The sequence below is a fragment of the Bubalus kerabau genome, chromosome 4 (assembly GCF_029407905.1).
Source record: "Bubalus kerabau isolate K-KA32 ecotype Philippines breed swamp buffalo chromosome 4, PCC_UOA_SB_1v2, whole genome shotgun sequence".
NCBI classification, from domain to species: domain Eukaryota; kingdom Metazoa; phylum Chordata; class Mammalia; order Artiodactyla; family Bovidae; genus Bubalus; species Bubalus kerabau.
In genome coordinates, this window is record NC_073627.1 from 39,295,356 (window position 1) to 39,322,303 (window position 26,948).

At 58.0% G+C, this 26,948-nt stretch overlaps 3 protein-coding genes across 7 annotated transcripts in view; 2 read left to right on the forward strand and 1 right to left on the reverse strand.

Annotated features, from left to right (window-relative positions):
• Positions 1 to 5,533: 5,533 nt before the first annotated feature.
• Positions 5,534 to 9,746, forward strand: GGT6 (gamma-glutamyltransferase 6). Of its 2 annotated transcripts, XM_055576852.1 has the most exons (4): positions 5,534 to 5,887; positions 6,503 to 6,705; positions 6,794 to 6,907; positions 7,213 to 9,746. In XM_055576852.1, exons 1-4 carry the CDS (start codon positions 5,754 to 5,756, stop codon positions 8,232 to 8,234), a joined length of 1,473 nt encoding a protein of 490 aa, XP_055432827.1. In that variant the 5' UTR covers positions 5,534 to 5,753; the 3' UTR covers positions 8,235 to 9,746. The 2 variants fall into 2 exon arrangements, with proteins under 2 accessions (XP_055432827.1, XP_055432828.1); XM_055576853.1 differs by lacking the exon at positions 6,794 to 6,907.
• A 110-nt stretch (positions 9,747 to 9,856) lies between these two features.
• On the forward strand, positions 9,857 to 25,021 carry MYBBP1A (MYB binding protein 1a). The gene is made up of 26 exons (XM_055576846.1): positions 9,857 to 10,100; positions 10,278 to 10,376; positions 11,088 to 11,171; positions 11,262 to 11,336; positions 11,437 to 11,544; positions 12,509 to 12,684; positions 12,832 to 12,999; positions 13,111 to 13,228; positions 14,246 to 14,541; positions 14,774 to 14,884; positions 15,417 to 15,542; positions 15,750 to 15,917; positions 16,036 to 16,135; positions 18,148 to 18,244; positions 18,428 to 18,579; positions 18,908 to 18,994; positions 19,073 to 19,231; positions 19,335 to 19,517; positions 19,606 to 19,766; positions 20,672 to 20,924; positions 21,125 to 21,250; positions 21,328 to 21,396; positions 21,948 to 22,061; positions 22,266 to 22,367; positions 23,499 to 23,647; positions 23,811 to 25,021. The coding sequence occupies exons 1-26, from the start codon at positions 9,894 to 9,896 to the stop codon at positions 24,388 to 24,390; spliced, it is 4,068 nt and encodes a 1,355-aa protein (XP_055432821.1). The 5' UTR covers positions 9,857 to 9,893; the 3' UTR covers positions 24,391 to 25,021.
• Positions 24,890 to 26,948, reverse strand: part of SPNS2 (SPNS lysolipid transporter 2, sphingosine-1-phosphate) — a 38,995-nt gene continuing 36,936 nt past the window's right edge. For all 4 annotated transcript variants that reach the window (XM_055576847.1, XM_055576850.1, XM_055576848.1 and 1 more), the window contains exon 13: positions 24,890 to 26,461. The gene's annotated coding sequence lies outside the window, so the exon portion shown is untranslated. The remainder of the gene's footprint in view (positions 26,462 to 26,948) is intronic.

A 26,948-nucleotide genomic window follows, 5' to 3' on the forward strand; every position in this document is an offset into this window, starting at 1 on the left:
CTGATTAGAAATATTCAGAAAACACATTGACCACAAAATGACTTCTTACTGGAGCTGAAGTTCCCCAGTTCGATTTCTGGCTCTAAGACGAACTTTTCCCCTATGGAAAGGGGCACACAAGTGGGCTAGGCTCACCCATTCTAATATTGCCTCCTCTGGGTGGCCCAGTGGTAAAGAATCCACCTGACAATGCAGGAAACGCAGGACACGCAGGTTTGATCCCTGGGTCAGGAAGATCCCCTGGAGTAGGAAATAGCAACCCACTCCAGTATTCTTGCCCAGAAGATCCCATGGACAGAGGAGCCTGGCGGCTACAGTCCATGGGGTTGCAGAGTAGGATGTGACTGAGCACATGCACACCGTCTATTGAGGCTGTTCCTGACTTGCTCAAAAACCCTTTTTGGTGCTATCTGCAACTGGAATCAGTTGGGCTGATTTTTGTAATTTTTTAAATACCAATATTCTGATTATATCACAGTCATTTTGCAAGGAAAAGCCAGTTCTTTCACCCCTACCACACTTCATTGCCTCCAAGTTTATAATTAGAGTCGAATCTCAGTATATCCCAGGGTCCAATTATAAGGTCATGCATGCATGAGTATGCACACTCACGGCAGGTCTGAGCCAGAAATAGTGAAAGTCAGCTAGAGGGGACTGGAAAAAAGCTGGCTCTTGGGCCCATAGCCTTCCTTGCCCCTTTTGTAGGAGCAGCCAGGAGTGCTGGAGGACAACCCACCGTTGGCTGTTTCCAGGCTCCTCACTGCCCTCTCTCAGCAGAAGAGGCACCCAGTGAACGCCTGATAAATACACCTATTAGAAGAAGCAGTTCTAAAATCTGACCCCCCATTAGACTCTACTAGGGAGCTTTTTTTTTTTTTTTTTCAGAATCTCTTTTAAAATTTTCGTTTATTTAACTAGGTTTTGTCTGCACTGGGTCTTTGTTGCTGCGCGCAGGCTTTCTCTAGTTCCGGCCAGCTGGGGCTGCGCTCTGGTTGCAGCGCTCAGGCTTCTCGAGGAGGCGGAGCGCGAGCTCTCGGCGCACAGGCTTCAGGGCATCAGTAGTTGCGGCTCGCGGGCCGGCAGCACGCAGGCTTCAGTGGTTTTGACACTCAGGCCCAGTTGCTCCATGGTATGTGGGATCTTCCCAAACCAGGAAGGGAACTGCAGTCCCCTTCATTGCAAGGGGGACATGCAACCACTGGACCACCAGGGAAGCCAACCTGGGGAGCCTGAAAACCTACCCTGATGATGAGCTCTCTTCCAGGGATGCTGACTGCATTGATGTGGGACTGGGGACGGGAAGGGATTAGCACGTTGGTATATATACTTCTTTTCATCACTGGACATTTTTCTAGTTGCAGAAATCCCTGAACTAGCAGGCTAGACCAGACAGAGGTTCTCAACCTTGGCTGTACATTGAAAACACCTGGAAAGCTTTTAAAAACAGCTGGGAAGCTTTTAAAAACTGATGAATCTCCAACCTAAAGATTTTGATTTATTTAGTTGGCCTGCCTGGGTATTATTTTTAAGCTTACAGGTGATTCTAATGCATAGAATCATTAGGATGAAGTTGAGAACTATTAGGTTAAGAGAATGAAGTCAATATAGTCATTGCAATAACTTTAAATGCACTATGACTAAAAATATTGAATCACTGTATGGTACACTTGAAACTGATATAATATTGTAAGTCATCTATACTTTAATTTAAAAAATAAATGATGAAGGCATGAGTGAATCTATAGTCCTACACTTCACACTTAGAGGCATCCGGTATGTGTGTGAGTGTGTGCATGTGTGTATGTATAGTTGAAGAAGTAAAGCTTATCCGTATCATTTTAGCATTATAGATTGATGTGGCCTCAATGGTCAGGCCACTCGAGAAGACTCTTCTCTTGCTCTCCATACATCCTCTGCTCGTCTGGTCTCTGCTTCACCTACACCCTACTCACATGACTATCCAGTCCTCTTAATCATAACGTTCTTGCCCCACTGATTTCCACTGGTTTCCCTGGTTAACTGGTAAGCCAACCTGACGTCAATTTCCCCTATAAATGGTAGCCACCATCTTCCTTGAGTAGTGAAGACTGTTGCCATGTTCTGCCTCCCATCTGGGGTCCACAGTAGGGTGCAGCTCCAGGACTTTGCTTTGGACTTATAAGATTCCCTACCTAAATCACTGATGTTTCTGTTGCCATCTCTGGGTTCTTTCTTTGGTCTCATGGCTGGGCAATTATGAGGCTTGCAGATTGGCGGACTACAGCCCAACAGAGGCCCATAGAACAGAGAGGAAGGGACTCATGTTTTTGTTTTAATTTTCTGGCCTCACTGCACCACATGTGGGATCTTAGTTCCCCAACCAGGGGTTGGACCTATGCCCCCCTGCATTGGGCAGCGAAGTCTTAACCACTGGACCGCCAGAGAAGTCCTAGGAACTGAAGTCTACTGGGTACCAGGCACTGGCCTAAATGCTTTAAATGTACTTCCTTGTCGAATCCTCATGACAATCCTGGGAGGACAGACCCACAGAGGATCCTATTTACAGAAGTAGAGTCAAGACACCCAGAGGTTAAACGACTTGCCTGCAGTCACATAGCCAGGCAGTGGCAGAAACTGGACCAAACTCTGGTTTCCAAAAGCTAGTTCCACTCCCAACTCCCAGGGAAATGATTGGCATCATTTGCCCATTGGCCTGACCTCCATTCATCCCCAGAGCCTGTCTGGCGTCTTCTTGAAGCTTCGCTAAAAAGCATCTCTGGGGGTGTGGGCAGTGCTGTCCAGGCCCAGAGCTGTGGGAGTGATAAAGACCACCCAGGAAAGGTCCCCCAGACCCAGTCAGTGGAGTTCTTGGTCCCAAAGAGTTTGCCAGGGCATAGCTCTAAGGACAGAGGAAGATTGGCTGGACAGGCGCCAAAGAATGTCGGCTGGGTGAAGGGAGCCTGTGCCAGCAGCCCGGAGGCCAGGCCGAGGACGGGGCGGTAGATACACAGGGTTCCCAGCTGCCTTTCCTTAGGAAGGAAGGACCCACTTTCATTCTGACCTTACAACCTCCCCACATTGTCTTAACAGGAAGTGAAATTATTTTATAAAATGAGCTCAGATCATAATCGTGACCCCCTCACTCAACCCTTGGCAAAATAAAAAGCTGGCCACCCTATGCTGGTATCTCCAGCTGGTTGATGGGTTATTGGTCCAAGAAATCACAAAACCTAGAAACTGAAGGTTTCTCCGGCGGGCTGGGGGTGGAAACCAGCTTGTAGTGGGTAGCAGGGTGTTGGTGGTGGGTAGATGGGAAGTGGCGACAGCAGGTGTGTATTTTTTGTAGATTGGTGCTCACGTCAGGACTGGTGGTGATAGCATCACCTGGGAGTTCAGAAGGCGAGTTTCTGGTCCCTACCGCGGACCTACAGAATCAGACCTTCTGGGAATGGAGCCGGGCAATCAGGATTTAACAAACCCCTGTCTGTGTGTACTAAGTCTCTTCAGTCATGTCTGACTCTTTGCGACCCCATGGACTGTAGCCCACCAGGCTCCTCTGTCCATGGGATTCTGCAGGCAAGAATCCTGGAGTGAGTAGCCATGCCCTCCTCTAGGGGATCTTCCCAACCCAGGGATCGAACTCTGGTCTCTTACATCTCCTGCATTGGCAGGCAGGTTCTTCACCTCTAGCGCCACCTGGGAAGCGCTAACTCCCAACACACCAGTTAGAGAACCACTCCACCTGCTCGTGAAGCGTCTGAGAGAAAGAGGAGTGGCTGGAGAGTCAAACGAGATGAAAAGATGATTTCTGTGGCTGTGACTCTAGTGTAGAAAATACTCAAGCTTTCTCAAAGCTTTTTGTTGGAATGCAATATACCTCCAGGAAAGTGCACATGTCACATGGACAGCTAGATGCACGTTCACCATCATGAACCCAGGTAACCAACCTCAGACGGAGAAACAGAGTTTTCACCAAGCATGCCAGACGCCCCTCTGCCGCCCCCTGCTGACTGGTAACGGCAGAGGCTGGTTTCACCCGTTCTTGTAATTTACACGAGAAAATCGTTTAGTCGTGTCCGACTTTTTGCGACCCCATGGACTATACAGTCCACGGACTTCTCCACGCCAGAATACTGGAGTGGTTAGCTGGTCCCTTCACCAGGGGATCTTCCTAACCCAGGGATCAAACCCAGGTCTCCCACACTGCAGGCAGATTCTTTACCAGCTGAGCCACCAGGGAAGCCCAAAAGACAAGGTGGACAGGCGACCTCCCCCACTTCCCCTGCCAAGGGTCTTTAAACCACCACACCAGAAACAAACATGGTGTTCTCCTTCTTCTTTGGCTTCTTCCAGTCCTCGTGTGCCTGTAAGATCCATCTATATGATCGCATACATATAGAGCCCTGTAGAGCCCTCATTCTCACCACTGCAGAGTACTCCCCTACGTGACCACACCACTCATTCTCCTGATAATGGATGTGTGAGCTTTCAAATATGGGACTGTTCCAATTCGTGCACTTATGAACACTCTAGTACGTGACTGTTGGGCACGTACCTAGCAGAGGGAATTTCTGGAGACTGGACCCTGTTTAAATGTTGAGAAGGAACCCCTAGAGAAGATGTGTACACTACAGGAGAGAAAGGGTCAGTGAGAGAGTGAGCTCCCTGGGGAAGCAAGAGGCAGGAAGTGGGAGGGCTCGGAGCCAAAACCAGGCAGAGAACGGCTTTTCGACTGGAGCCGCGTGAAGGTGGGTTTGTAGTTGGGGGTTGATATGGGCGGGGTGGGGGGCGGGTCTTTGTGTTAGCTTTGATTTGTTATGTGAAGAAGGACAGGTAGTCTGCTGAGAGTGTATGGCAGACGGTTTGGGGTTTGAGGCCCTCATAGTAGAGCGTGGTTAGGAGAGAGATGACTGGAAAAGGAAAGAGACTGCAGCACTCTTTGGAGTTACATAAGTTTGCCAGAAAACATCTCCTTGACGTGAACCCCAGAGTGAAGGAGTCTGGGACACCAGGTTTCCAGGCTGGGGCCCCCCAAGAGGTCTATGGCGCCACCTGCTGGACAAGATGTTCATGACATGCCCAGGGAGGTATTGATACCTTCATCACCCAAGTTGCTTCCCCAAATAGGGAAGCCCAGATCCCTGGAGTGGCCTCAGGCTGAGCCTTGACCCCAGTCAGAGACCAGACACCCGCCATACCGGAACCTAGTCACATGCTGAGCCCTCATCCAAGTCAATGTACTGCCGTCCTCTCTCTCCCCTGTCCCTAGATTAGAGCCTGAACAGGAGAGATTTAGAGGCTGTACTCCCTAAAGGGGGTGCAGAAGACCTGGGTTTGATCTCTGGGTTGGGAATATCCCCTAGAGAAGGGAACAGCTACCCAGTCCAGTATTCTGGCCTGAAGAATTCCATGGACTGTATAGTCCATGAGGTCACAGAGTTGGACATGACAGAGTGACTTTCACTTTCTTTTCTCCTAAAGGGAGGGACCACGGATGTCCTGAGTCTCAGGGCCTGTGGCTGTGGCCCCAGGATCAGGGGCCTCCCCTGCATCCCCTAAACCAGTTCCCCTGCCACAAGAGCCCCTCAGGCCCTGTGCCTTAATGGGGCAGGCTCACACACAGCCTCCCTGGCCCCGTGCCCTGCCCAGACCTGTTCTAGATTCCACACCACCCTTCCCCAGGGCTCCTCCACCTCCCACCCACCAGCCCGGGCAGAGCCTCCTGAGACTCAGCCTGGAAGACCAGCAGGCAGGAGGGCAGGCACCGTGGGACCATGGAACCCGAAGCAGGGCCTGTGCTCTACCAGAAGCTGCGGGTCTGGGAGCCGAGCTTGGAGTCCGAGGAAGAAGAGGAGGAGATTTCGGAGCAGCTCATTCTGGATGCCTCCGGGCCCCACAGCTCCTCTGGGTGAGTTAGGGAGGGGTCTGGGCACCCAGTGACTCAGGCCTGAGGCTGGTAAGTCCCTCCCTCCAGAGCCTCTAAGGAGGGCCAGACAACCCTCTGCTTCGCCAGCCCCAGGAACCTTCTGGTTAAAGGCAGGGACCCCCCAGCTTCAGCCCCAGGCCTGGCCAGTACCAGTCAATCCAAGGTCTGTGCGACTGAAGGGACATTTGTACTAAGTCAGCCCTGCTGGCTGTTCTGCCAAAGGCTCCCAGCCCCCACCCCCTGGTGCAGGAGGCACCTGCTGGGCAGGTTGGTTCTGGCTACACCTGGCCAGGCTCGGCTCCTGGAGCCTGCCAAGCCCCGCTCAGGCATCCCTCCAGACCGGCTGGACCCTACCTGTCCAACCCCTTCTTCTCCATAGACCTTCCCCAAGCTCCCTCCTGTCTCCATGTCTCCATTCACAAGGCTGTGTCTTCTGCCAGGAGACCCTTTCTCCTTGGCAAACTTCTCCTCCTCCTGCAAGCAAGACCAAGACTTTTGGGAATTAGTCCCTGGATTCTCCGGGGGTTCGTGGGGGTTCTCCAGGGGTTTGTGGGTGTCCTCCTGCCTGGCCCTGGCTTAGGACATTGCTGTCTGCAGGAACAAGGCTGGCCGTCTGCCCGGGGCCTGGGCCCAGCTGGTGGCCGCCCTGCTGTTGCTGGCCGTCGGCTTCTCCCTGGCTGTGAGGCAACTCTGCAGCAGTGGTGCCTCTCCAGGAGCCTTGGGCTCTGGGGCCCCTCCAGCCAGCGGGCACTCCCACAGGCCTGGCGTGTACCACCACGGCGCCATCATCAGCCCAGCAGGTCAGTGCGAGGAGTAGTTCAGGGGAAGAAGGGGGGGCGTCACTGGTCCCAGCTCCCCACCTCAAGACAGCCCCCTCTTTCACTGCAGCTGAGTGCTCCCGCCTGGGTCGAGAGCTGTTTGTTGCTGGGGGCAACATCGTGGATGCTGGAGTTGGAGCAGCCTTGTGTCTGGCAGTGGTCCATCCTCACGCCACAGGGCTAGGTCAGTAACCCACAACCCCAGACAGTGACCCCAACCCTGGGCCTCCGCAGTGACCTGGAACTCAGGCAGTCAGAAGCCCTGACCTCAAGGCTGGCTGGTGAGCAGGACTTAGGACTTGGGCAGTAGCCCCACCCCTAGGTTGTGACCCTTGATCCCAGATCAGTGTGATCTTGACCCCAGGCCTGGTCATTGATCCCCGTCTAAGGCCTGGTCAGTAACCACTAACCTCAGGCTAAGTCATTGACCCTTCACCTGGGACTACCGAGTGCCCCTGACCCCTATGTGACTCCTTTGTCTCCTCCCAGGTGCCACGTACTGGGGCCTCTTCCACAACAGCTCCTCGGGCAACTCCACTGCCCTGACATCGGGCCCAGCCCAGACCCTGGTCCCCGGCCTGGGGCTGCCCTCGGCTCTGCCCGCCCTCCACTTGCTGCACACTCACTTCGGCAGCCTGCCCTGGCCACACCTGCTGGTGGGCCCCATCTCACTGGCTCAAAAGGGCTTTCTGGTGGACACATCCCTGGCGAGCGCCCTGGCAGCCCAGGACACCAAGGGCCTCTGTCCACTACTTTGCCATGCTAACGGGACACCCTTGGGCCCCGGGACCCGAGTCACCAACACCAAGCTGGCAGCTGTGCTCCACAAGGCCTCACTGGCCCCCACCCCAGACCTCTCCGGGGATGCCCTGCTGAGTCTGCTGGCCGAAGACCTGGGGTTGGAGGGCCCCTCAGTCTGGTCCAGGCCCACCTTGGAGCCAGCCCTGCAGCTACCTGTGCCCCAGGGCATCCTGTTCACCACCCCCAGCCCCTCAGCTGGCCCAGAACTGCTGGAGCTGCTGGAAGCATCTCTACAGTCTGCAGGGCCCAGCCCTGCGCCCTGCCCAGCACTCCCGCAAGATGCTGCAGCCCCCAGGAGCAGTGTCCTGGCCACCGTGGACAGCAGCGGCTCCGTCCTCCTTCTCACCTCCTCACTCAACAGCTCCTTTGGCTCTGGACACCTGTCCCCAAGCACCGGGGTTCTACTCAGCAACCTGGTGGCTGAGTCTTCAGCTGGTGCCTGGGCCTGTCCCCTCATCTTTCGTGGCATCTCAGATGACACAGAGGTCGATGTGTTGGGGCTGGTGGCTTCAGGGACCCCTGCAGCTGCCAGAGTCATGACTCACACTCTGCTCAGCCACCTGGCCAGGCCCCAAACCCCAGACCAGCAAGGACCAACAGACAGCCCCAGAGCTTGTGGCCAGGGGACCCTGCTCCAGGTGGCAGCCCACACGGAGCACGCCCATGTCTCCAGTGTCCCCAGTGGCTGCTGCCCCTTCCAGGGGTTTTAAGGTGGGACAGTGTCTGGCAAGGGTGGACAGGTAGGGGGTCTCAGGGGTCTGCCCCCTGGAGGCAGGGGCAGAGAGCCCAGCAGCAATGGTGTGCATAAAGAGTGTGCGTCCATTATGTGCCCACCACTGGCTCTCTTCCGGCCTGATATGTTGTCTGGACTTGAGTTCTGGCTCTTTCTTTAGCTAAAGAATCTGAGGATAATGAAGAAAGAACACCAGGAACCTGGGGACAGCCTTGAGTTCAGATCCAGCTCTGGGAAGGACAGGTGGAAGAAAGCCATACCCCTGCCGAGGCTCTGGGCTCCTGGGCAGAGCAGGCAGATCCTGGGGGCATGCTGGAACCTCCGTGCTCCCCTCCAGGCCACACTCCACTGATCTCCCTCAACCAGGCTGGAAACAAAATAAAGATCAAGTCTCCTGGATGCCATGTGCCACTCTCACTTCTTGGTTAATTTCACATCAGCCTTTGAGGCGTCTGGGCTCCGACCACAGGGAACACAGGAGACTGCCACCCAGGGATGCAGAGCCAAGCTAGTGTCTTTCTGCTCCTCGCTGCTCTACTCCCCTGCCTCCTGGGGCAGCTCACATACAAGGGAAACCAGTTCTCACTTTCTGAAACTGATAGAGCAAGGAAGGGGTTTGAGACAGTGAGTAGGAGGTGTCCCAAGGGGGAACAAAGGGGGCTGGAGCTGGATGTGTGGTTTCAAGGCCGGGTTGGCCCTCACCTCCCCACCTCCAAGAGGGCTGGGTTCTTTCTGAACTACAATCCTCCATAGGTCAGTTCTCAAACCAAGAAATGGGTGGCCGTTAGCACTCCTGCCCCACATTGTAAAATGAATGTATCTCTGATTTACTAGAACTCAATCCCGCCACCTCCCTCTTGCTGCTGGCCCCCCCACCTCCCGGACAAAGAATTCTTCCCCCAGCCCAAATGGTACCACAGTCTACCCACTTATGTTAGCCCCAAGCCTAGCATCCCTCTAGCTTCTGTCACCTCCCACCTGTTCCAGATTAGCTGAAATTTTCTCAGCACTTGGTTCAATCCAGCTGGTATTCCTGCTTCTACCTCTGCTCTCCTTCAATTCATCCTCCACACAGCAGCAGAATAATCTATTAAATGTGTAAATAGGGGAATTCCCTGGGGCTTCCCTGATGGTTCAGTCGGTAAAGAATCTGCCGGCGATGTTCAATCCCCAGGTCGGGAATATCCCGTGGAGAACGAAATGGCAACCCACTCCAGTATTCTTGCCTGGATAATCCCGTGGACAGAGAAGCCTGGCGGGCTACAGTCCATGGGGTCGCTAACACTTCACTTCACTAGAGGTACCGTGGTTAGGACTCGGCTCTCTCACTGTGGAGGGCCGAGGTTCCATCCCTGACCCATCCCTGGTCTGGGAAATAAAATCCCACAAGGCGGGGGGCGTCGGGGGAGTTAAATAGGACCAAGGCTTGTGCCTGCATAAAACCCTCCGGTGAATTCCTATCACAATCAGAATGAACTCCTAACCCCTGAGCTCCAAGAGAGCGGAAGAGCCACACCTCCCCTCCCGCCCCGCCCCCGTCCAAGCCAGCTCCGCCCCCAGCCGACCCAATTCATTGAGCATGCGCCCCGACCTGACCTGGAAGAGGCTGTCTTCCGAGCCCACGTGTTCGACGAGCATGGCGGAGCCGGCGAGTATGGAAGTCACCGAGCCTCTGGCTCCGGGAGAGGCCCAAAAGAGCGGCGTCCGGCCTGCCGACCGTCATGGCCTGCTCAAGCACAGCCGCGAGTTTTTGGACTTCTTCTGGGACATTGCGAAGCCTCAGCAGGAGACGCGGCTTGAGGCCACAGAGAAGCTGCTGGAGTATCTGCGCGCAAAGCCGAAGGTATGGTGGCGGGACCTGGGGCAGGAGCAGCAGAGATCCCGGCAAGTAGGGGCGGGCTTGGGGTCACGTGGTCGCGAACCTGGACGCCCCAAGTGAGCGCGCGCCGAGGAGCGGGCATGGGCGGGTGCCAGACCACCCTTCTCACTGGTCCACCTGGGGATGTGTTTGGTTCCTTAGGGATCTTCCGAGATGAAGTACGCCCTGAAGCGCCTAATCACTGGGCTCGGGGGTGGACGAGAAGCAGCCCGGCCCTGCTACAGTTTGGCCCTGGCACAGGTGAGGTGGTGGCCCCTGGAAGGCGTCCACCTGTACTGGTCAGAACGGTGGGGAAGTGAGTGAGCAGAGCAGATGTCCCAGCTGCAAGGGAAGTGAGGACTGACAAGTAGGGGTAGCATCTCAGGCCAGCCGATGGGAGGTGTGCCCACGTGGATGCGGAGAAAATTGTGTAAGCAAGGCCTTTGTGCAAAGAAGCCCAGGCAGGCAGAGAGAGGGAGGTTGAGGCTGCTTTTGGTACCTGGGTTGACCAGCCTCCGAGGTACATGTACTGGCGGTGCTAAGCTCTGGGGTGAATTCTCTTACCTCTGCAGGGTTCAGGACCCTCTTCTCCCAAGGGGCACACAGCTAATTATAAGCCATATCTAAGGAGCTTGGACAAATGGAAGGCCTCTAGAGACCAGTCCTTGAAGACCAGTCTAGTGGGAGCTCAGAGCTGGCTGTGGGGACAGCGTGTTTGGGAATCACAGTCTAGTGGCCAAAGCACCCCAGCTACACATGGGACAGGGAGACAGGGGTCCGCTCCATTCACAACTGTGTTCCATCATCGGCACTGCTCAGAGGCGGGTAGGCAGCTTCAGAGGCATCCTTGGGGCGGGAGCAGGGGCCTAAGGCCTGCTCCCAAGGGCAGAAGTTGAAGGAAGAAATAGAGATTGACGTCTGTCGGGATGTGGCAGGGCCACTCCCCCTGAGCCCCTCTCTTCCTCCTGGCAGCTGTTACAGTCTTTCGAAGACATCCCCTTGGGCAGCATCCTGCAGCAAATACAGGAGAAACATGACCTGCAGAAGGTTAAGAAGGTGAGAGTTAGCAGCCCTGGGGATATCAGCAGTCCCCCAGGGTGGGAAATGCTTGGGTCCTTCTCATGGGTGCCTGGAATCCTTTTCTAGGGGATGATGAGACCTGCCCTCTTTGGAAACCTGTTTGGGGTGCTAGCCCTCTTTCAGTCAGGCAGGCTAGTGAAGGTAAGAGCTTTGAGGGTTCTGGGGGTATGTGGACTGGCTTGGAGTGGTGGGGCAGAGTGGCACGCCCCGCTCATACCCTCTCTGCCTCTGGGACCACCAGGACTCAGAAGCACTGATGAAGTCAGTGAAGCTGCTGCAGGCCCTGGGCCAGCATTACAACCACCTTCAGGAACAGCCCCAGAAGGTCCTGGTGGACATCCTTTCTCAGGTATGGGCTCAGCAGCTGTGGAGCCTTGGGTAACTAACACCACCCGTCATAGAAGAGCATGAAGAAGACACAGGTTAATGCATGGAAATGCAGTACCATCCCACGGAAGCATAAGTATGGAACATGATGTTTTGTAGTAACTTTCCTTAAAGAGTAAGAAGGAAAAGGGATGTGGTTTAATAACATGGTTTAGTCTAACATCTAAAGAATTTTCATGTGCAGTCAATATCAAAAAATCTATGGAGATTTTTTACATTCTTGATTGTGGTAAGTCTCCAAAATCCAGTATATTTCATACTCACTGGCATATCTCTGTTCAGAATAGCACATTTAACATGCTCAGTGTCCACATGTGACCAGTGGCTTCCGTATTGGACCATGCATTTGTAGAACAGTGCCTGACATGTGCCCAGTGGGTTAAACATGTTGGCCATTGTTGTTTTGGGCAGAGCTTGCCTCTCAGGGGTCCCCACTGCCCTACTTGAGAAATGGAGGTGGGCTAGTACCTAGAATCCTTGCTGTGGTGAAAAAGCCAGGGACTGGCACATCCCAGGCCAAGGCTTTCTGCATAGCCCTGGCCACAGAGCTGGAAGGACCTGAATTCAAATCCCAGCTCTTCACTGGGGACTCCTTGTTTTAAAAAAAAAAAAAAAGGCTAGTGCTGCAAAACCCAAAAGAGGAATAATTATAAGGGTGGTCCTGGGCTAGTTAGCATCAGTGGGGTGCTTATTTAAACCCAGTTTCCAAGGACTTGGAAATGTGAGCTTTTTAAGAAATCCCCTCTAGTGATTCTGTTGCCTGACAAAGTGGATTGTGACTGTCCCTTCTCAGGCTGTTGCTGTGCCAGGGGCCTTGGGGGAGCCTGGGAGGTAGAACAGGGCCCAAAGAGCTCACCTCACAGCAGGACGGACAAAGGATGCCGTGAGGGCGCCCTCCGCACCCCCAACCTGTCTCTCCATGCCAGGTCCCGGAGGCCACGCTGCAGGAGATCCTGCCCAAGGTCCTCAAGCCTGACTTGAATTCAGTGCTTGGCTCCCCTGAGCACCTGGAGCTCTTCCTCTTGGCCCAGCAGAAGGTGCCTGAGAAGCTGGAGAAGCTGATGGGACCGGTCAACCTGTTCTCGGACGAGAACATCCCCAGGTGTGAGGGCGGTGGGCAGGTGGGCTCTCCATTCACAGGTTTGCACCATGACCCGGGGTTGGGGGTCCATGTGGCCCTAGATGCCTGGCCCTTGTCTGCTGGGGAATGCCCCTGAGTCTTCTTTACCGCCACCCCCCACCTCTGTAGGCTGGTGACTGTGCTGAAGACGGTGGCCAACTCGGTGAAGAAGGAACGCAAGCTGCCCACCGTGGCTCTGGACCTGCTCCGCCTGGCGCTCCAGGAGGACAAGTTCCCGCGGTTCTGGAAGGAGGTTGTGGAGCAGGGGCTCCTGAAGAAGCAGTTCTGGCCAGCCAGGTGCGTGGGCACTTGACCTCTCCCTGCATCCCATCCCCGCTCCCCTGTTTGATGAGCAGGGCTGGCTCGGGGGGCCGAGGGCTCTGACCAGGCCCTGTCATGTGCCCCCAGCTACCTGTGCTTCCGCCTGCTGGGCGCAGCCCTGCCCCTGCTGTCCAAGGAGCAGCTGCAGCTGGTGATGCAAGGGGACCTGATCCGACATTATGGGGAGCACATGGTCACCGCTAAGGTGAGCGCTGCCCCTGCGGCCCAACCCTGCTGGAAAGGGCCAGGTGACTGGGCTGCTTCCTGCCAAGAGGTGGGAAGGGATCAGCCAGCTTCTGGAAAAGAGGGTGGTTCTTGGTGTCAGTGGTCCTGCCTGGGATGGGCAAACACAGCTGCCCCTGGGAGGAGGGGCTGGGGACCTGGGTGTCCCCCACCCCTCCATCTTCCCCTATGAATTGAGTGGCAGGGTCAGCCCTTCTGCCCCCAGGCCGCTCGGCCCAGGCTTGTACAGCCAGCAATCTGTCCAGAACCCCCTTCACCCCAAGCTGGTGTTACAGGAATACTACCCACCAGTGCTGCTTTGAGTACCGTCCACATGCCGCACACTAAGCTAAGTGCTCAACAGGGGAATCGAGTAGTGGTTAAGATCAGGGAACCTGGGACCAGACTGCTGGGTTCCTGTCCTGACTCTGCCGCCTCTAGCTGTGTGGCCTTCCATAGGTCGCTTCCCTTCTCTGTGCCTGCTCCTGCTTGTCCATGAGCCAAGGAGCAGGACCTTCCTTAGAGTTGTTGTGAGGATAATCAGGCTAATATCCACAGGCACTTAAAGTAGTGCCTGGTGTGCAGGAAGTGCTGCTGGGTTTGCTTCTAGCTCATTCCATCTTTACCGCCAGCTTTGGAGAGCTGCCATTCCCTCTTGCGAGTGAAGGACAGGCTCAGAGTACAGCGCAGGGGTTAAGAGCTCCACGGGCTGGGGGACCAGATGGACTGGGGCCGAGTCCCAGCTCCACCACTTTTAGTCCTGTGACCCTCAGAAGCTGCTTCCAGGCTTTCTTATGCTCCATTTTTCTTCATCTGTAAAACAATTAGAGGTGCCAGGACAAAGATTGTCCCAAAGACTAAACGTGGGGGCTCCTGGGTGACCCAGCTGGGTACAAGGGAGGGGACTTCCTAGGCCCCAGGGAACCTGTTGTGGAAAAGGTTGGGGGTGTGTTGGACCCCTCCTGGCTGGTGACCCCAGTGCTGTGCCCAACTCTCGCAGCTCCCAAAGCAGTTCAAGTTTGCCCCGGAGATGAACGAGTACGTGGGGGCCTTCCTGGAAGGCTGCCAGGATGACCCCGAGCGGCAGCTGGCCCTGGTAGTGGCCTTCACGTCCATCACCAACCAGGGCCTCCCTGTGGTGCCCACCTTCTGGCGGGTCGTGCAGTTCCTGAGTCCCACCGCCGTCAAGGGCTATGTGGCCTGGCTGCGGGACATGTTCCTCCAGCCTGACCTGGACTCCTTGGTGGACTTCAGCACCAACAACCAGAAGAAAACCCAAGACACTTCGTTCCATGGGTGAGTGGGTCTGTGGGGCCCAAAGGCCTGGACCCTCCCTCCCAAATACCTTGGTTCCTCGGGCCAGAGAGAAGCCACACCTTTGCTCTTAAAGGCCTCAGTTTCCTCACACATGGCCCTGTGCTGGGGATCAGGGTGCTGGGGAGCCTTGGTTGATTTTCCCGTCTCAAGGATAGGAGACACCCATTTCACTACCTCTAAGCGGTTTCCGGGACTTGTCTCCTGCCCACAGGCCCGAGCGAGCTGTGTTCCGGCTGCGGAAGTGGATCATCCTTCGCCTGGTCAGCATCGTGGACAACCTGCACGTGGAGAAGGAGGAGGCGCTGATTGAGGAGGTGGCCAGGTATGGTCCCGAGATGTGCCTGAACCCTGACTTCCCACAGGTGCGGCGGCCTCATGTCTGACCTGCTATGGTTCCCTCCTGGAACCAAAAGCCTGAGGGTCAAGTCATCCTTGCCCCTTGGGCAGGAGGAGATTGGGGGGAATTCCCCAGGGAGTCTGGGTATGGCGGGGGGGCAGCTCCAAGGTTCAGGCTGGCTCAGCGATCCCCCCGCTGCCTTTGTGTATCAACGATGTCAGGGGGTCCTTAATGACGACACTCCCGCTGCTACTCACCCTCACGGCGGCCCTGAGGGGCGGGAGCGGCGGTGACCTGGCCGAGGCCACGCAGCTTCGCATCTTTGGTTCCAAGGGAGGGATGCTGGTCCTCTCCCGGTTCGGGCTGGGCTCTGTTCTGCTGGGGCTCCAGGCCTGGGAAACGTCCCTCTTTCGTCATTGCCTCCTGGCCCCAGGCGCTCGGTGAGGCCACCCGAGAGCGGCTGGTCAGGATGGTGGCACTGACCGAGGGCACACGGGTATCCCCCCACCCTCCCCAGGTTCTGTTTCTTCCACTCGTTCTTCGAGACAAAGAAGCCCACGTCGCAGATCCCCGAGTCCGAGCAGCACTTCACCCTCCCCTTGGATGGCCGGACGCGGGAGGTGGTGTGCAGTGCCTTCTTCAGGTGGGCACCGGGCAGCCCGGGAGAGGCTTGAGGGTGGGCGAGTGGGCGGGGAGGTGGCCTCGGGCAGGATGGGCGCCACTCTCTCCAGCTCTTCATCTGAGGCCCCGTGAGTTCCAGGGGCTCAAAGCGTGGGGATGGAGTAGGGTGGCCGTGTGTACCAGCCCAGCCCATGACCCTGACCGCCCCCACCTACCCCACCACCACCAGTCTGCTGCAGACCCTCAGCACGCAGTTCAGGCTGGCGCCGGAGCAGACGGCAGACGGGCGGCCCTGGACCTACCACTTGGTGCAGTTCGCAGACGTGCTGCTGAATCACAGCCGTAACGTGGCTCCACTGACAGCCTTCACCGCGCAGCAGCGCCAAGCCTGGGACCGGTGAGAGGGCGTGGTTGCCACCCATGGGCAGAACCTCCCGGGGTCTGACACTGGACACATGGGTGGCATCCCCTGGGGTCTGGCTGCGGTGGCCTGAGAGCATGCTCATCTCGCCCAGGATGCTGAAGACGCTGAAGGAACTGGACACCCTCTCTTCAGAGGCCAAGGCCACTGCCTTCCAGCACCTGCTACTCCTGGTGGGCATCCACCTCTTCAAGGTACGGCGGCCTGAAGTGGAGGGGGCTTACAGACCTAGGGTCTGCAGGGGCCAAGAACTGCTCTGTGGAGCTGAACGTGACAGGTTTCCTAGGCTGACTGCTCCTGGTTGGAAGTACAGCCCAAGGGAAAAACCACTCCATCCACTTACTGGACACCAGCTCTACCCTGGACTTCCCTGGTGGCTCAGACAATAAAGAATCTGCCTTCACTGTGAAAGACCCGGGTTCAATCCCTGGGTCGGGAAGATCTCCTGGAGAAGGAAATACCTACCCACTGCAGTATTCTTGCCTGGAGAATTCCATGGACAGAGGAGTTTACAACCATGAGGTTGCAAAATCAGACACAACTGAGCAGCTAATACACACGTTCTATCCTGAGCTTTCTGAGCAGTGTCCCTTGTTGGTATTACCCACAGATTGGAGGCAGGCACGTTTCTAACAGGTGGGATAATAGACTCACAGAGGTCAAGTAACTTACCCGAGGCCACACAGCTTTTGGCTGGGATTCAAACATGGGGCTCTGACTCCACTATCTCATAGGACCTCCCCAAACTACCTCACTGGCCAGGGGTGGTGAATGTCGAGGAGGGCGGGGCCTGGCTCTGGGCAGACCCGCCAACCAATGGGGACGCTTCTTTTGTCTGTCTGTGGTCAGTTCGAAGTGGAGCCACGATTTTTCTGTTTAGCTTTTGCACGTTTGGAATCGACAGTGGTGAGTTGAGGGTAGTGTGTGTTTTTCTGGCGCCACCCTCCCATGGGGTTCTATGTTCTGTCAACGATATTTCTCATGTCATGGGTACCTCTTGTCATAACCCGTTCTCTAAAACCCACTCCGTCTCCTTTTCTGTTCTTTCCACAAAGGAATTTTGACCATGTGTGGAACTTAGTGCCGACAGCTGTTTTGACCCTTGTGGTTTCCTCTGGCTGTGAACCCAGGTCTCTGGAGGTTTTACTCTCAAGTTGTACAAGGCTCTTGTGGGTTGCTTCAGGTCTTCAGTAGTCTCAGGAGACAGGACTCCCTTCTGGCCTCTCGGCTGAGGTTTTTGCTTCCAGGCCTTGGGCACTCAGCCCAACTCGTGGACAAGCAGTGTGGGGAACAGTTGGTCTCCATGCCCTTTTCCAGTCCTTGGCACTGGACATCCAATAGGGGCTGCCCAGACCCTGGACCTCTGAGCTTGACATGGATGAAAGCTACCCGGCCACAGCCAGGATGCTAGAGGCAAAGATGCCCGAGGCTTTTGAGCCCCTGTTCTGGCCTTCCTTCCACCACCCCCACCCCAAATATTGAAGCTGCCCTGCAACATTAAGGAGGGAAAGTCTGCCTTTTTGGTACCAGCAGTCAGTTATTTTCAACTCACTGGCTGGTAGCTGGAGTCTGGTCTTATGCTTCAGCAAAATAGACTTGAAAGGACTGTGAAAGTTGCTCAGTTGTGTTCGACTCTTTGTGACCCCATGGACTATACAGTCCATGGAATTCTCCAGGCCAGAATACCGGAGTGGGTAGCCTTTCCCTTCTCCCAGGGATCTTTCCAACCCAGAGATCGAACCCAGGTCTCCCGCATTGCAGGCAGATTCTTTACCAGCTGAGCCACAAGGGAAGCCCAAGATAGACTTGTTAGTTTAAATTAAATTTGTTGTAATTGGTCATTTCCAGTTCTTTTTGTAACGATGTCGAGCCAGGTGTGGCGGAAGAATCTAGAACTGCAGATCAGGAGTCTGGGACCTGCTGGTGCCCTGTGATCCTGATCCAGCCTGGGCACCGGTGGGGAGGTTGGGCTTCATCTTCCGTGAGGCTCACAGACTGTGTGTCTGGATGTTAGGTCATCAGCTCTTGGGCTGCTCCTGGGGTCTGGCTGTAGCCCTCTGCTCTGGATTGTGAGGGGGACTGGCCAGGACAGTCTGGAGTCTTTGGGGCCTTGATACCAGCTCCTCCCTCTTGGTCACTCCCTCTCCCAGCTGAGCAAAGGCTGGGCATGGGGCCTGGCCCCTGATTTCTGTCCTATCCCACACAGTCCCCCACAGAAAGCTGTGACCTCCTGGGTGACATCCAGACCTGCATCAAGAAGAGCCTGGGGGAGAAAACCCGCCGGACCCGTTCCAAGGCCACCAGTGGGTCGTCGTCCCTGGGGCGGGGGGCGGGTGATGGGCAGACAGTAGGACCCAGCATGGGGCACTCAGACCTGCTCCAAGGCCACCAGAGGGTCATCGTCCCTGGTGGGGGGTGTGGGGGGGTGATGAGCAAAGCATGGGTCACTGGCACCCTGCCCAGGCTCACCCCTGCCCTGCTTGCAGACCCCCAGGAGCCGCCGTGGGTGGAGGTGCTGGTGGAGATCCTGCTATCCCTCTTGGCCCAGCCCAGCCACTTGATGCGCCAGGTGGCCCGCAGCGTGTTTGGCCACGTCTGCTCCCATCTGACCCTACGTGCCCTGCAGCTCATCCTGGATGTAAGTGGGAGCCTCTGGGGACGTGGGTCCCAGGCTGGGGCTCTCCGAGCCCAGGGCTGCTTTGTCCTTGCTGTGACCTGCATGGTTGGGGGGTGGGGGCCTCCTTCAGAGTCTCCTGCTATGCACCCCTGACTCAGGGTCAGGACTGTCAAGGACACTGGAGGGAATGGCTTTCTCTCCCAGGCTCCGTCTTCCTCCCTGAAATGGGGACCTTTGGCCAAGACTGGACGGGAGGGGGTGGGAAGGCAGTTGAGAAGGTCCTGGGGCCTGAGGGGGTGGTGAAGGGGCAGGGACAGCAGACGTGACGGCCACCTGGGACTCCCCGCAGGTGCTGAACCCGGAGGAGAGCCAGGACGAGGACGACAACGTGGTGGTGACGGACGACTCCGAGGAGCAGCCGCTGGGGGGTGCGGAGGTACTTGTCAGCAAAGGGCAGGGGGCGGGCGGACACCCGGTGGGCCACGGGGAGGCGTGACACTTGGCCCCCCCACAGGACAAGAGCTCGGATGGCGAGGACAGCAAGGGCAGCAAAGGCTCGGAGAGCGAGGAGGAGAGCGATGACGACGACAGCGACGAGGAGGACCGAGACGGGGACGTGGACCAGGGCTTCCGGGAGCAGCTGATGGCGGTGCTGCAGGCCGGGAAGGCGCTGGTGAGTGGGGGCTGGTCCCAGGGCCCCCCGTCCCTCTGCTCCTTCTCCTGCACGAGGAGAGGCTGCTCACCAGGCCTCTGTCCCCCCGCCCTACACCCCCCAGGGCGGAGCGGACAGTGAGGACGACGACGACGATGAGGAGGAGCTGGGGGACGAGGCCATGATGGCGCTGGACAAGAGCCTGGCCAGCCTCTTTGCTGAGCAGAAGCTGCACATCCAGGCCCGGAAGGACGAGAAGAACAAGCTGCAGAAGGAGAAGGCGCTGCGGCGGGACTTCCAGATCCGGGTGAGCCCCGGCCCTGCCCTCCCCCTCACCACGCCCCTCCCTCTGCCCTCGCCCCAACGCCTGGCTGAGCTCACCCTTCTCACTACAGGTCCTAGACCTGATCGAGGTGCTGGTGACCAAGCAGCCCGAGAACCCCCTGGTCCTGGAGCTGCTCGAGCCGCTGCTGCTCGTCATCCGGCGGAGCATGCGCAGCAACAGCAGCGCCAAGCAGGAGCAGGACCTGCTGCACAAGACGGCCCGCATCTTCACGTGAGGGCGGCAGGGCTCCCGGACGGAGGGGTGGGAGCCAGGGGCCCACATCACTCAGGAGCCTTCACCCATCTGTTCCTGCAGTGCTTAGCACAGGGCCCCCAGTCCCATCGACGCCCTCAGGGTCACTGCAGTTGGGAAAGCAGACTTGGTGCCCAGTTGGGACAGGCTGGGGCTGTGGCAGCGAGTGGACAGGAGACGGAACCCCTAACCAAAGTCTTGAGGGACCGGGGAAGGCGTCCTGGGAGAGGTGTCAGCAGTGCTGGAGGCCGTAGAGCTCGCTCATCCGCCCAGAGGCCACAGGCAGAACAGGAAGGCGTGTCTGACACAGTCAGACATAAGCAGCTTGTGGCCCGGCGACCTCAGTGTTGAGGGGCCACAGAGGCCTTTTCAGCAAGAGCAGAGGTGGGGTGAGGCAGGGCGGGCGCTGCTGGAGCAGGGAGCCCGGCAACGGAGACATAGATAGCACGTAGAGTCCTGCTTCCTGGGGAAGGGTGGGGGAGGGCAGTGTGGAGACAAAGGCCTGAGAAGAACTTGAGACGGAGGGGTGCCCCCAGTGCCCCCACCTCACCGGCCCAGGTCGCACTTTCTCAGCTCGGTCTCTGCCAAGACACACAGTGTCCTGAGCACACAGACCCTGGTTTTGCTTTACAAAGGGCCCGGAAGCCACTGTCCCCTGAGAGACAGGTGCCCATGGGGCTGAGGACCACATCGGGGTGTTGGGGTGTCACCCAGGAAGCCAGTTTCCCTCTGGATTCTCAGTAGATCTGTGTGTGGCCCCGGGCCTCCCCCCCAGCCTCAGTCAGACCCCTGTCTTTAGGGGTCTGTTTCCCACCTGTGAAGTGGGGCTCGGGTCTGCTGGGGTGGGGGGACGTTGTGACCAGCTCTGCCCCCGCCCCCCGCAGGCATCACCTGTGCCGCTCCCGGCATTACTGCCGCACGGCGGGCGACCGCGTGGAGACTCTGTACGCCCGGCTGGAGCGGCTGGTGCAGCAGGCCAGCCAGCAGGCTGACTCCTCCGTCGCCCTCTACCACTTCAACGCCTCCCTCTACCTGCTCCGCGTCCTGAGGGGCAGCACCGTGGACAAGCCCGCCCACAAGGCCCAGAAGAAGGAGAAAGCCAGCAAAGACGCCAGCTCCCAGCCCCAGGGCCCGGAGGTGAGCAGACCTGGCCTGGGGAGGCTCGGCCTGAAAGCCCTGCGCCACTAAATGGGAGCGCATCCCAGGAGGCGGTGGGGCAGCCAGCCTACCTTTTTCCTTCCCTGGGACCCAGCCTTCAACCGTCTGAAGGCAGCCCAGGCTGGGCTCCAGTGCCAGGCCCCACCCCAGCATCACACCAGCTCTCTCCCTTGGCGCAGGCTGCTAGCTGCCTGGACTTGAGCCTTGTGACCCCGATCTACTCGTCAGCACTGAGCTCCTTCCTGACCAAGCGCAACAGCCCTCTCACGGTCCCCATGTTCCTCAGCCTCTTTTCCCGGCACCCGGTGAGTATCGGGCATGGCCGCCCCCTCGGGCCCCTGTTGGTGGGCCCCGTCCTCACTGCCCACCATTTCCTCCGCAGATGCTCTGTAAGAACCTGCTCCCCATCGTGGTCGAGCATGTGACGAGCCACACGCGGCCCCGCCATCAGGTAAGGCCTTCCCGGACCCCAGCCCCAGGTTTGTGTGAATACCCGCTTGACTTCCGTCTTTGTTGGCTGTTTGAGAGACTCAGGAACGCTGCCCTGGGGGACAGGGTGGGGTGAGCCTGCCCCTCCAATCTGGCCAGTCCCCCCAACCCCGCCACTGTAGGCCCAGAGTAAGTGGAGATGGGGGGACACTTCCCACATGGCCTGAGTCCTCCGGCTCCTCAGAGATCACACCCTGGCCTGACGGGTATGCCTGGGGGTCAGGGTAGGAAGAGGGGGCTGGAGAAAGATGTCCTGAGTTAGTAGGGGGCCAGGAACTGTGTGCAGCTGACAGCCCTGCCGCCCCCCTCAGCCTCAGGTCTCCCCACTACCTGAGAAGAGCGGGTGGGAGCAGGCGATGGTGACAGCCGAGCCCAGAGCTTCGGTGATGACCCAGGCGGGCTGTGCTGGGCGCATCAGGCAGCCCCACCCGCGCCCCCTCTTCAGGCTCCTGGAGCTCGTGGGGGTCGCCCAGCGTGCCAAGGCCCCTGGTGACCACATTGCCCCCACCCCAGGTCCAGGCCTGCCTGTTGCTCCAGAAGACCCTGCCCACACGGGAGCTACGCGTGTGCTTTAAGGATCCAGAGTGGAAGCAGCTGCTGGGCCAGACCCTGGGGAAGGTCACCGAGGTAACAGCCCTGCACTTGCCTCCCCTACCGGCTGGCTGTGGTCCTCGGGAACCCAGGGGCGAGGGTTGCTGGACCCTGTGCCTCAGGGTGGGTTTGGGGTTCCCCCAGGAGACGTTTCTTCCCTGGGGACCCTAGTCTCTCACATGGGAGACGAGCTTCGGGCAGCTCTCCGGAGTGGCTCAGCCCAGCCGCCTTCTCCCCTAGATCCTGCGTACGCTGGGCGAGGCTGAGACCAAGTCAGGGCACCAGAAGGATCTGGCGGCCTTGGAGCTGCTCAACACTCTGTTCAGGAATTTCCATCATGAGGTGAGCACTGGGCACAGCAGGAGGTCGCCAGGCGGGCAGAGCACACAGTCTGAGCAGAGGCTGGGGGGCAGGTGGGAAGCCATCTGGGAAAGGGTCTGGATGCCAGGGTGAGAAAACTGGGCTTTATTTATTAGAGGCGGGCTAGTGCTATACGGAGAAGGTGATGGCACCCCACTCCAGTACTCTTGCCTGGAAAATCCCATGGACGGAGGAGCCTGGAAGTCTGCAGTCCATGGGGTTGCTGAGGGTCAGACATGACTGAGCGACTTCACTTTCACTTTCATGCGTTGGAGAAGGAAATGGCAACCCGCTCCAGTGTTCTTGCCTGGAGACTCCCAGGGACGGGGGAGCCTGGTGGGCTGCCGTCTATGGGGTCGCACAGAGTCGGACACGCCTGAAGCCACTTAGCAGCAGCAGCAATGCTATAACGTGTGCTTGGCCAGGGTAGGGTGACCTGGTATGCTGTTGCCGTGCTCCACTGAGAAAGCTGAGAAGGGGCTGGGAGGACTGGCAACCACGGGAAGACAGCTGTTAGGTGGGAACCCAGGCTCCCAGACTTGCAGAGATGGAGCGGGGGTATGGCATGTGAGATGCGTGAGGGCCATGGGGCGGCTGTGGGCAAATCTCTGGTTCCCCCAGTCTGGCCCAGAGGGAAAGGTGTGGGGGTCCTTGGCGTAGACACTGATCAAAGCCCCAGTGCTCTAGCTTCCAGGAAGGTGCCGCGGGGGCAGGTGCTGAGCCGAAGGCAGGCAGATCCTGAGAAGCCACACCCAGAGTGATAGCAGAAAGCCAGGAGAGGGGCCGTTCTGGAAGCCAGTGGCTTTCAAAAACACCCCACTCAGTACGTGACAGGGAAGGAGAGATGGGAAAAGGGCCTTTGGCAACCTGAAGGTCACTGCGTGGTGTCCCCTGAGGTGGGTGGGCTTTGGGCCATGGGAAGAGAGAACAGACTTGGCCCCTGGGGCCCTTTTTTCTCCCCAAGGTGAGAGAGGCTAGGGAGGCACAGGCTGAAGGGCTGGCTGAGGGGCCACAAAGGTGTGGGTGAGGGTGGGAGGGCTGGGGACTGGGAGCTGGGGAGAGGCCGTGCCTCTGGTCCCCACTGCAGCCACAGCCGTGCCCGCCTCTCTGCAGAAGCTGACCATGGACCTGACCGCCGTCCTGGGCGTGCTGCAGAGCCAACAGCCGAGGCTGCAGCAGAGGCTACAGCAGGGGGAGCACTCGGCCGGGTCCAGCCGCCTCCACGACATCTACTGGCAGGCCATGAAGTTCCTCGGAGTCCAGTACGTTTCAGGGAGGGTGGGCGCTGGAGAGACCCTCATGTTGCGTGCGTTCTGATGTCCTCTCACCCCATCGTGGGAGCTCCAGGCAGCTTGAGGACGACAGAGGCGCAGGTCACCCCTGCCCTGGCCACAAATTTCCTCACTCTGCTCACTTCCCCCCCAGGCGCCCCAAGTCAGAGAAGGATACCAAGGAGGCCCCTCAGGCCACACAGCAGAGCCCCGTTAGCATGAAGCGGAAGAAAAAGGGCTTCTTGCCAGAGACCAAGAAGCGCAAGAAACGTAAGCCTGAGGCCACCACGCAGGAGGCGGCGGCGGCGGCCAAGCCCGAAGCCACCATTGGGGACCAGCCCCCCAGCGCCGGCAAGAAGAAGAAGAAGAAGAAGAAGAAGATGAAGACCAAGTTCCCAGCACAGTCCCAGGTGAATGGGACACCTGCTGCCAAGAGTCCAACCCCAGAGCTCCCTGCCATGAGCCCCAGCACCCCCACCAAGACCCCAAAGCCACAGAAGAAAACCCAGAAGCTGTCCCAGGTGAACGAAGCCACTCCCCTGCCTCATCAATCCCCCGAGGAGCCAGCTGCCAAAAAACGTCAGAAGAAGCTACCCCAGAAGGGAGTTTCAGGCAAGTCACCACAGTCCGCGCTGCCTCGGAAAAAGGCCAGGTTGTCCTTGGCCAGCAGGAGTCCCAGCCTCCTCCAGAGCGGGGCCAAGAAGGTGCAGCTGAGGAAGGCGAAAAAGCTCTGAGTGCCCCCCTCCACCCTGTTGTGCTCAGTCCTGACTCCTTGCAACCCCATGGACTGGAGCCTGCCAGGCTGCTTCTATCAATGGGATTTTACAGGCTAGAATACTGGAGTGTGTTGCAGTCATTCCCTTCTCCAGGGGATCTTCCCGACCCAGGGATCAAACCCGCAGCTCCTGCCTTGCAGGCAGATTCTTTACCCACTTCATCACCCTAGAGACTTTTTTTCACCATGATTTTAATAAACCAGCTACTGTCTAAGGTTCCAGCTTCTATGCTGGGGGTAGTGGGTCTGTTGCAGCAGGCATGGCCTGAGAGACCCCAGCCCTAAGCTGGGCCCTGCTGCTGCTCTCAAGCACAGAACACCCTTGGGACCTTGGCTCCCAGATGCTGTGGGCCAGGCCCAGGGCTCTGGTGGTGTGTGGGTTGAGTACAAGTGTGACCACACCTCGTGCACCTCATCCCCACCCCTCAGGCTGCTTTGCTGCAGGAGCCACCAGGGCATGACTTAAATAGCTTTATTTCTTCATTTACAAGAGGAATATATTTGGCTTCTCTTAGGACTCTGAGATTCACAATCAGCAGCTCTAAAAAATAAAGGAGCAGTTTGGCTTCCGGAAGGAAGAGGAAGCAGCACTTGGACCTGGTTCTTGTACAACAAGAAAACATTGCTGGGGCCCCGGGCTGAGGCTGGGGTGGGAGTGGAGGCCAGGCTGGTCTTCGGGGGAATCCCACCCCCTGGTTAAGCCCCGCTCCCAGGGTACCCCAGAGCTTGGTGGGGAGTGGGGTGCTCCACCAACTTACCCACCCCTGAAGCCACGCCAACCAGAAACTGAGCAGGGAGCACTAAGCTGGCTGGCTCTTGGGGTCTCCTGCCAGCCCCACAGGGCCCACCAGACCAGAACCACCTTGATGTGGTGGGGAGTGTGTGGAGCAGAGGGGACAAGCGGCGGTGGGGGTGTGGGGGTCTGATGTGAACTTGGCAGCTGTACCCTGGTGTGTGGCTGCAGGGGTGGGGGTCTCAGCCACATGGAAACGTGTGAACTGAGTGGCTGACATGCACAGGGAGGTGACTCTTGACTGCTGCCTCTCCCGATGCACCTTAGCCTCCATCAGGCTTTTCCCAGCGACAGGAAGCTTGGAGGATGGCCACTTCCTCTGGCAGCCAGAGCCCTGGCTCCTGCCCCACGGATTCTGGGAATATTCCCCTGGGCGCTGCCCCTGGAAGGGGTCCAGCCTGGGGGTAGGAGTCAGTTCCTGGCATCTGTGGGGATGGTCAGGCAGGGGATGGACAGTGGGGGTGCTTCGTTGGATCCAAGGAGCCCTGTAGGGACGGGGAACCCCCAAAGGTCTCAAGCATGGGGCACAGGTGGTGTGTTGCTGCCACCAGGGCCTTCACTCCCGGTGACGCCAGCTTCCTGTCAGCACAGTCCCCGACCTGGGAGACCTCCTGACAGCCAGCCCGAGGGTAGAGACCAGTGTCCTCCAGAGTGACCAGCCAGGCTGGGAAGCGCCAGCAGCTTGGGTGCCCAGCTTTTGCCAGGTTGAGTCCAGTGTCCTCAAGGTCAGAGGTCCTCACCCACCCGGCCCTTGGGGAGCCAGAAGTGCCGCCCTGAGGCCTGGACCCCCTCCTTTCCGTGTAGTCCAGGGGCTGTTGGGTCTTCAAAGCTGCAGCCAGCACCTTGCCCAGCAAGCTGTATGGGAAAGTCCAGCCTCCTGGCCCCAGGGTCTGGGGAGGGCAAAGACGGCCCCAGGATCACATAAGCTGGGGACAGGCCAGCCTCTCCCCACGCACCCATGGGGGGCTGTCTTCCTCTGGGACCCCAGGGCCCCTGTGGTCCAGACGGGGGCCTGAGGGCGGCCTGTCCCAGGGCATGGCTCCAGCAGACACAGCCTTCCAGGTTAGTTGAGGACACAGCTTCTTGGAGCCACTGCCACTCAGCAGTCCCAGACCAGAGCCGGTGGGTGCCCTGCTGTGGGTCACAAGGAAAGCTTCGGGACAGCCTGGCAGGGCCAGGGTGCTGGGAGACACCTCCCAGACTAAGCAGGAGTCCGGGTCCATTATCCCAGCAGCACCTGGAGGGAGGGGGTCAGAGGTCAGGTGCAACGCCCAATCCAGGGCTTCCCCTCCGGATCCTCCCGCTGGCAGGGACAGAGCAGATCTGCCACGGCCGAGGCGTGGGGGCAGCGACCTTGGATTTTCCTCTGCTGGGAAGCTGAGGCCCCCCGAGGCCAGGCCCAGAGGAAGGTCCAAGTAGGAGTTGGGCTCTGGCACCTCCAGGAGGATTTGGGAGGATGGAACCCAGAACGGCAGGGAGTTCCTGGCCAGTCCCCACCCTGGCCTGTGCCCCTAGCCCTTCTGAGGAAGGAGGGGGAGCTGATTTACTGGAAGAGGGAGCCTGTCCGCCCCCCTCCCGTGGGTCTACCGGTCAATCCAGGCAACATTACTGGAGGAAGAGGACCAGTCCCGGGGCTGGGATGTGCTCAGGCAGGAGGTGACTCACAGGGAGTCTAGAACATCCCTCTGCACGGCTCCCCATTCTGAGATCCCCACCCCTTCCCT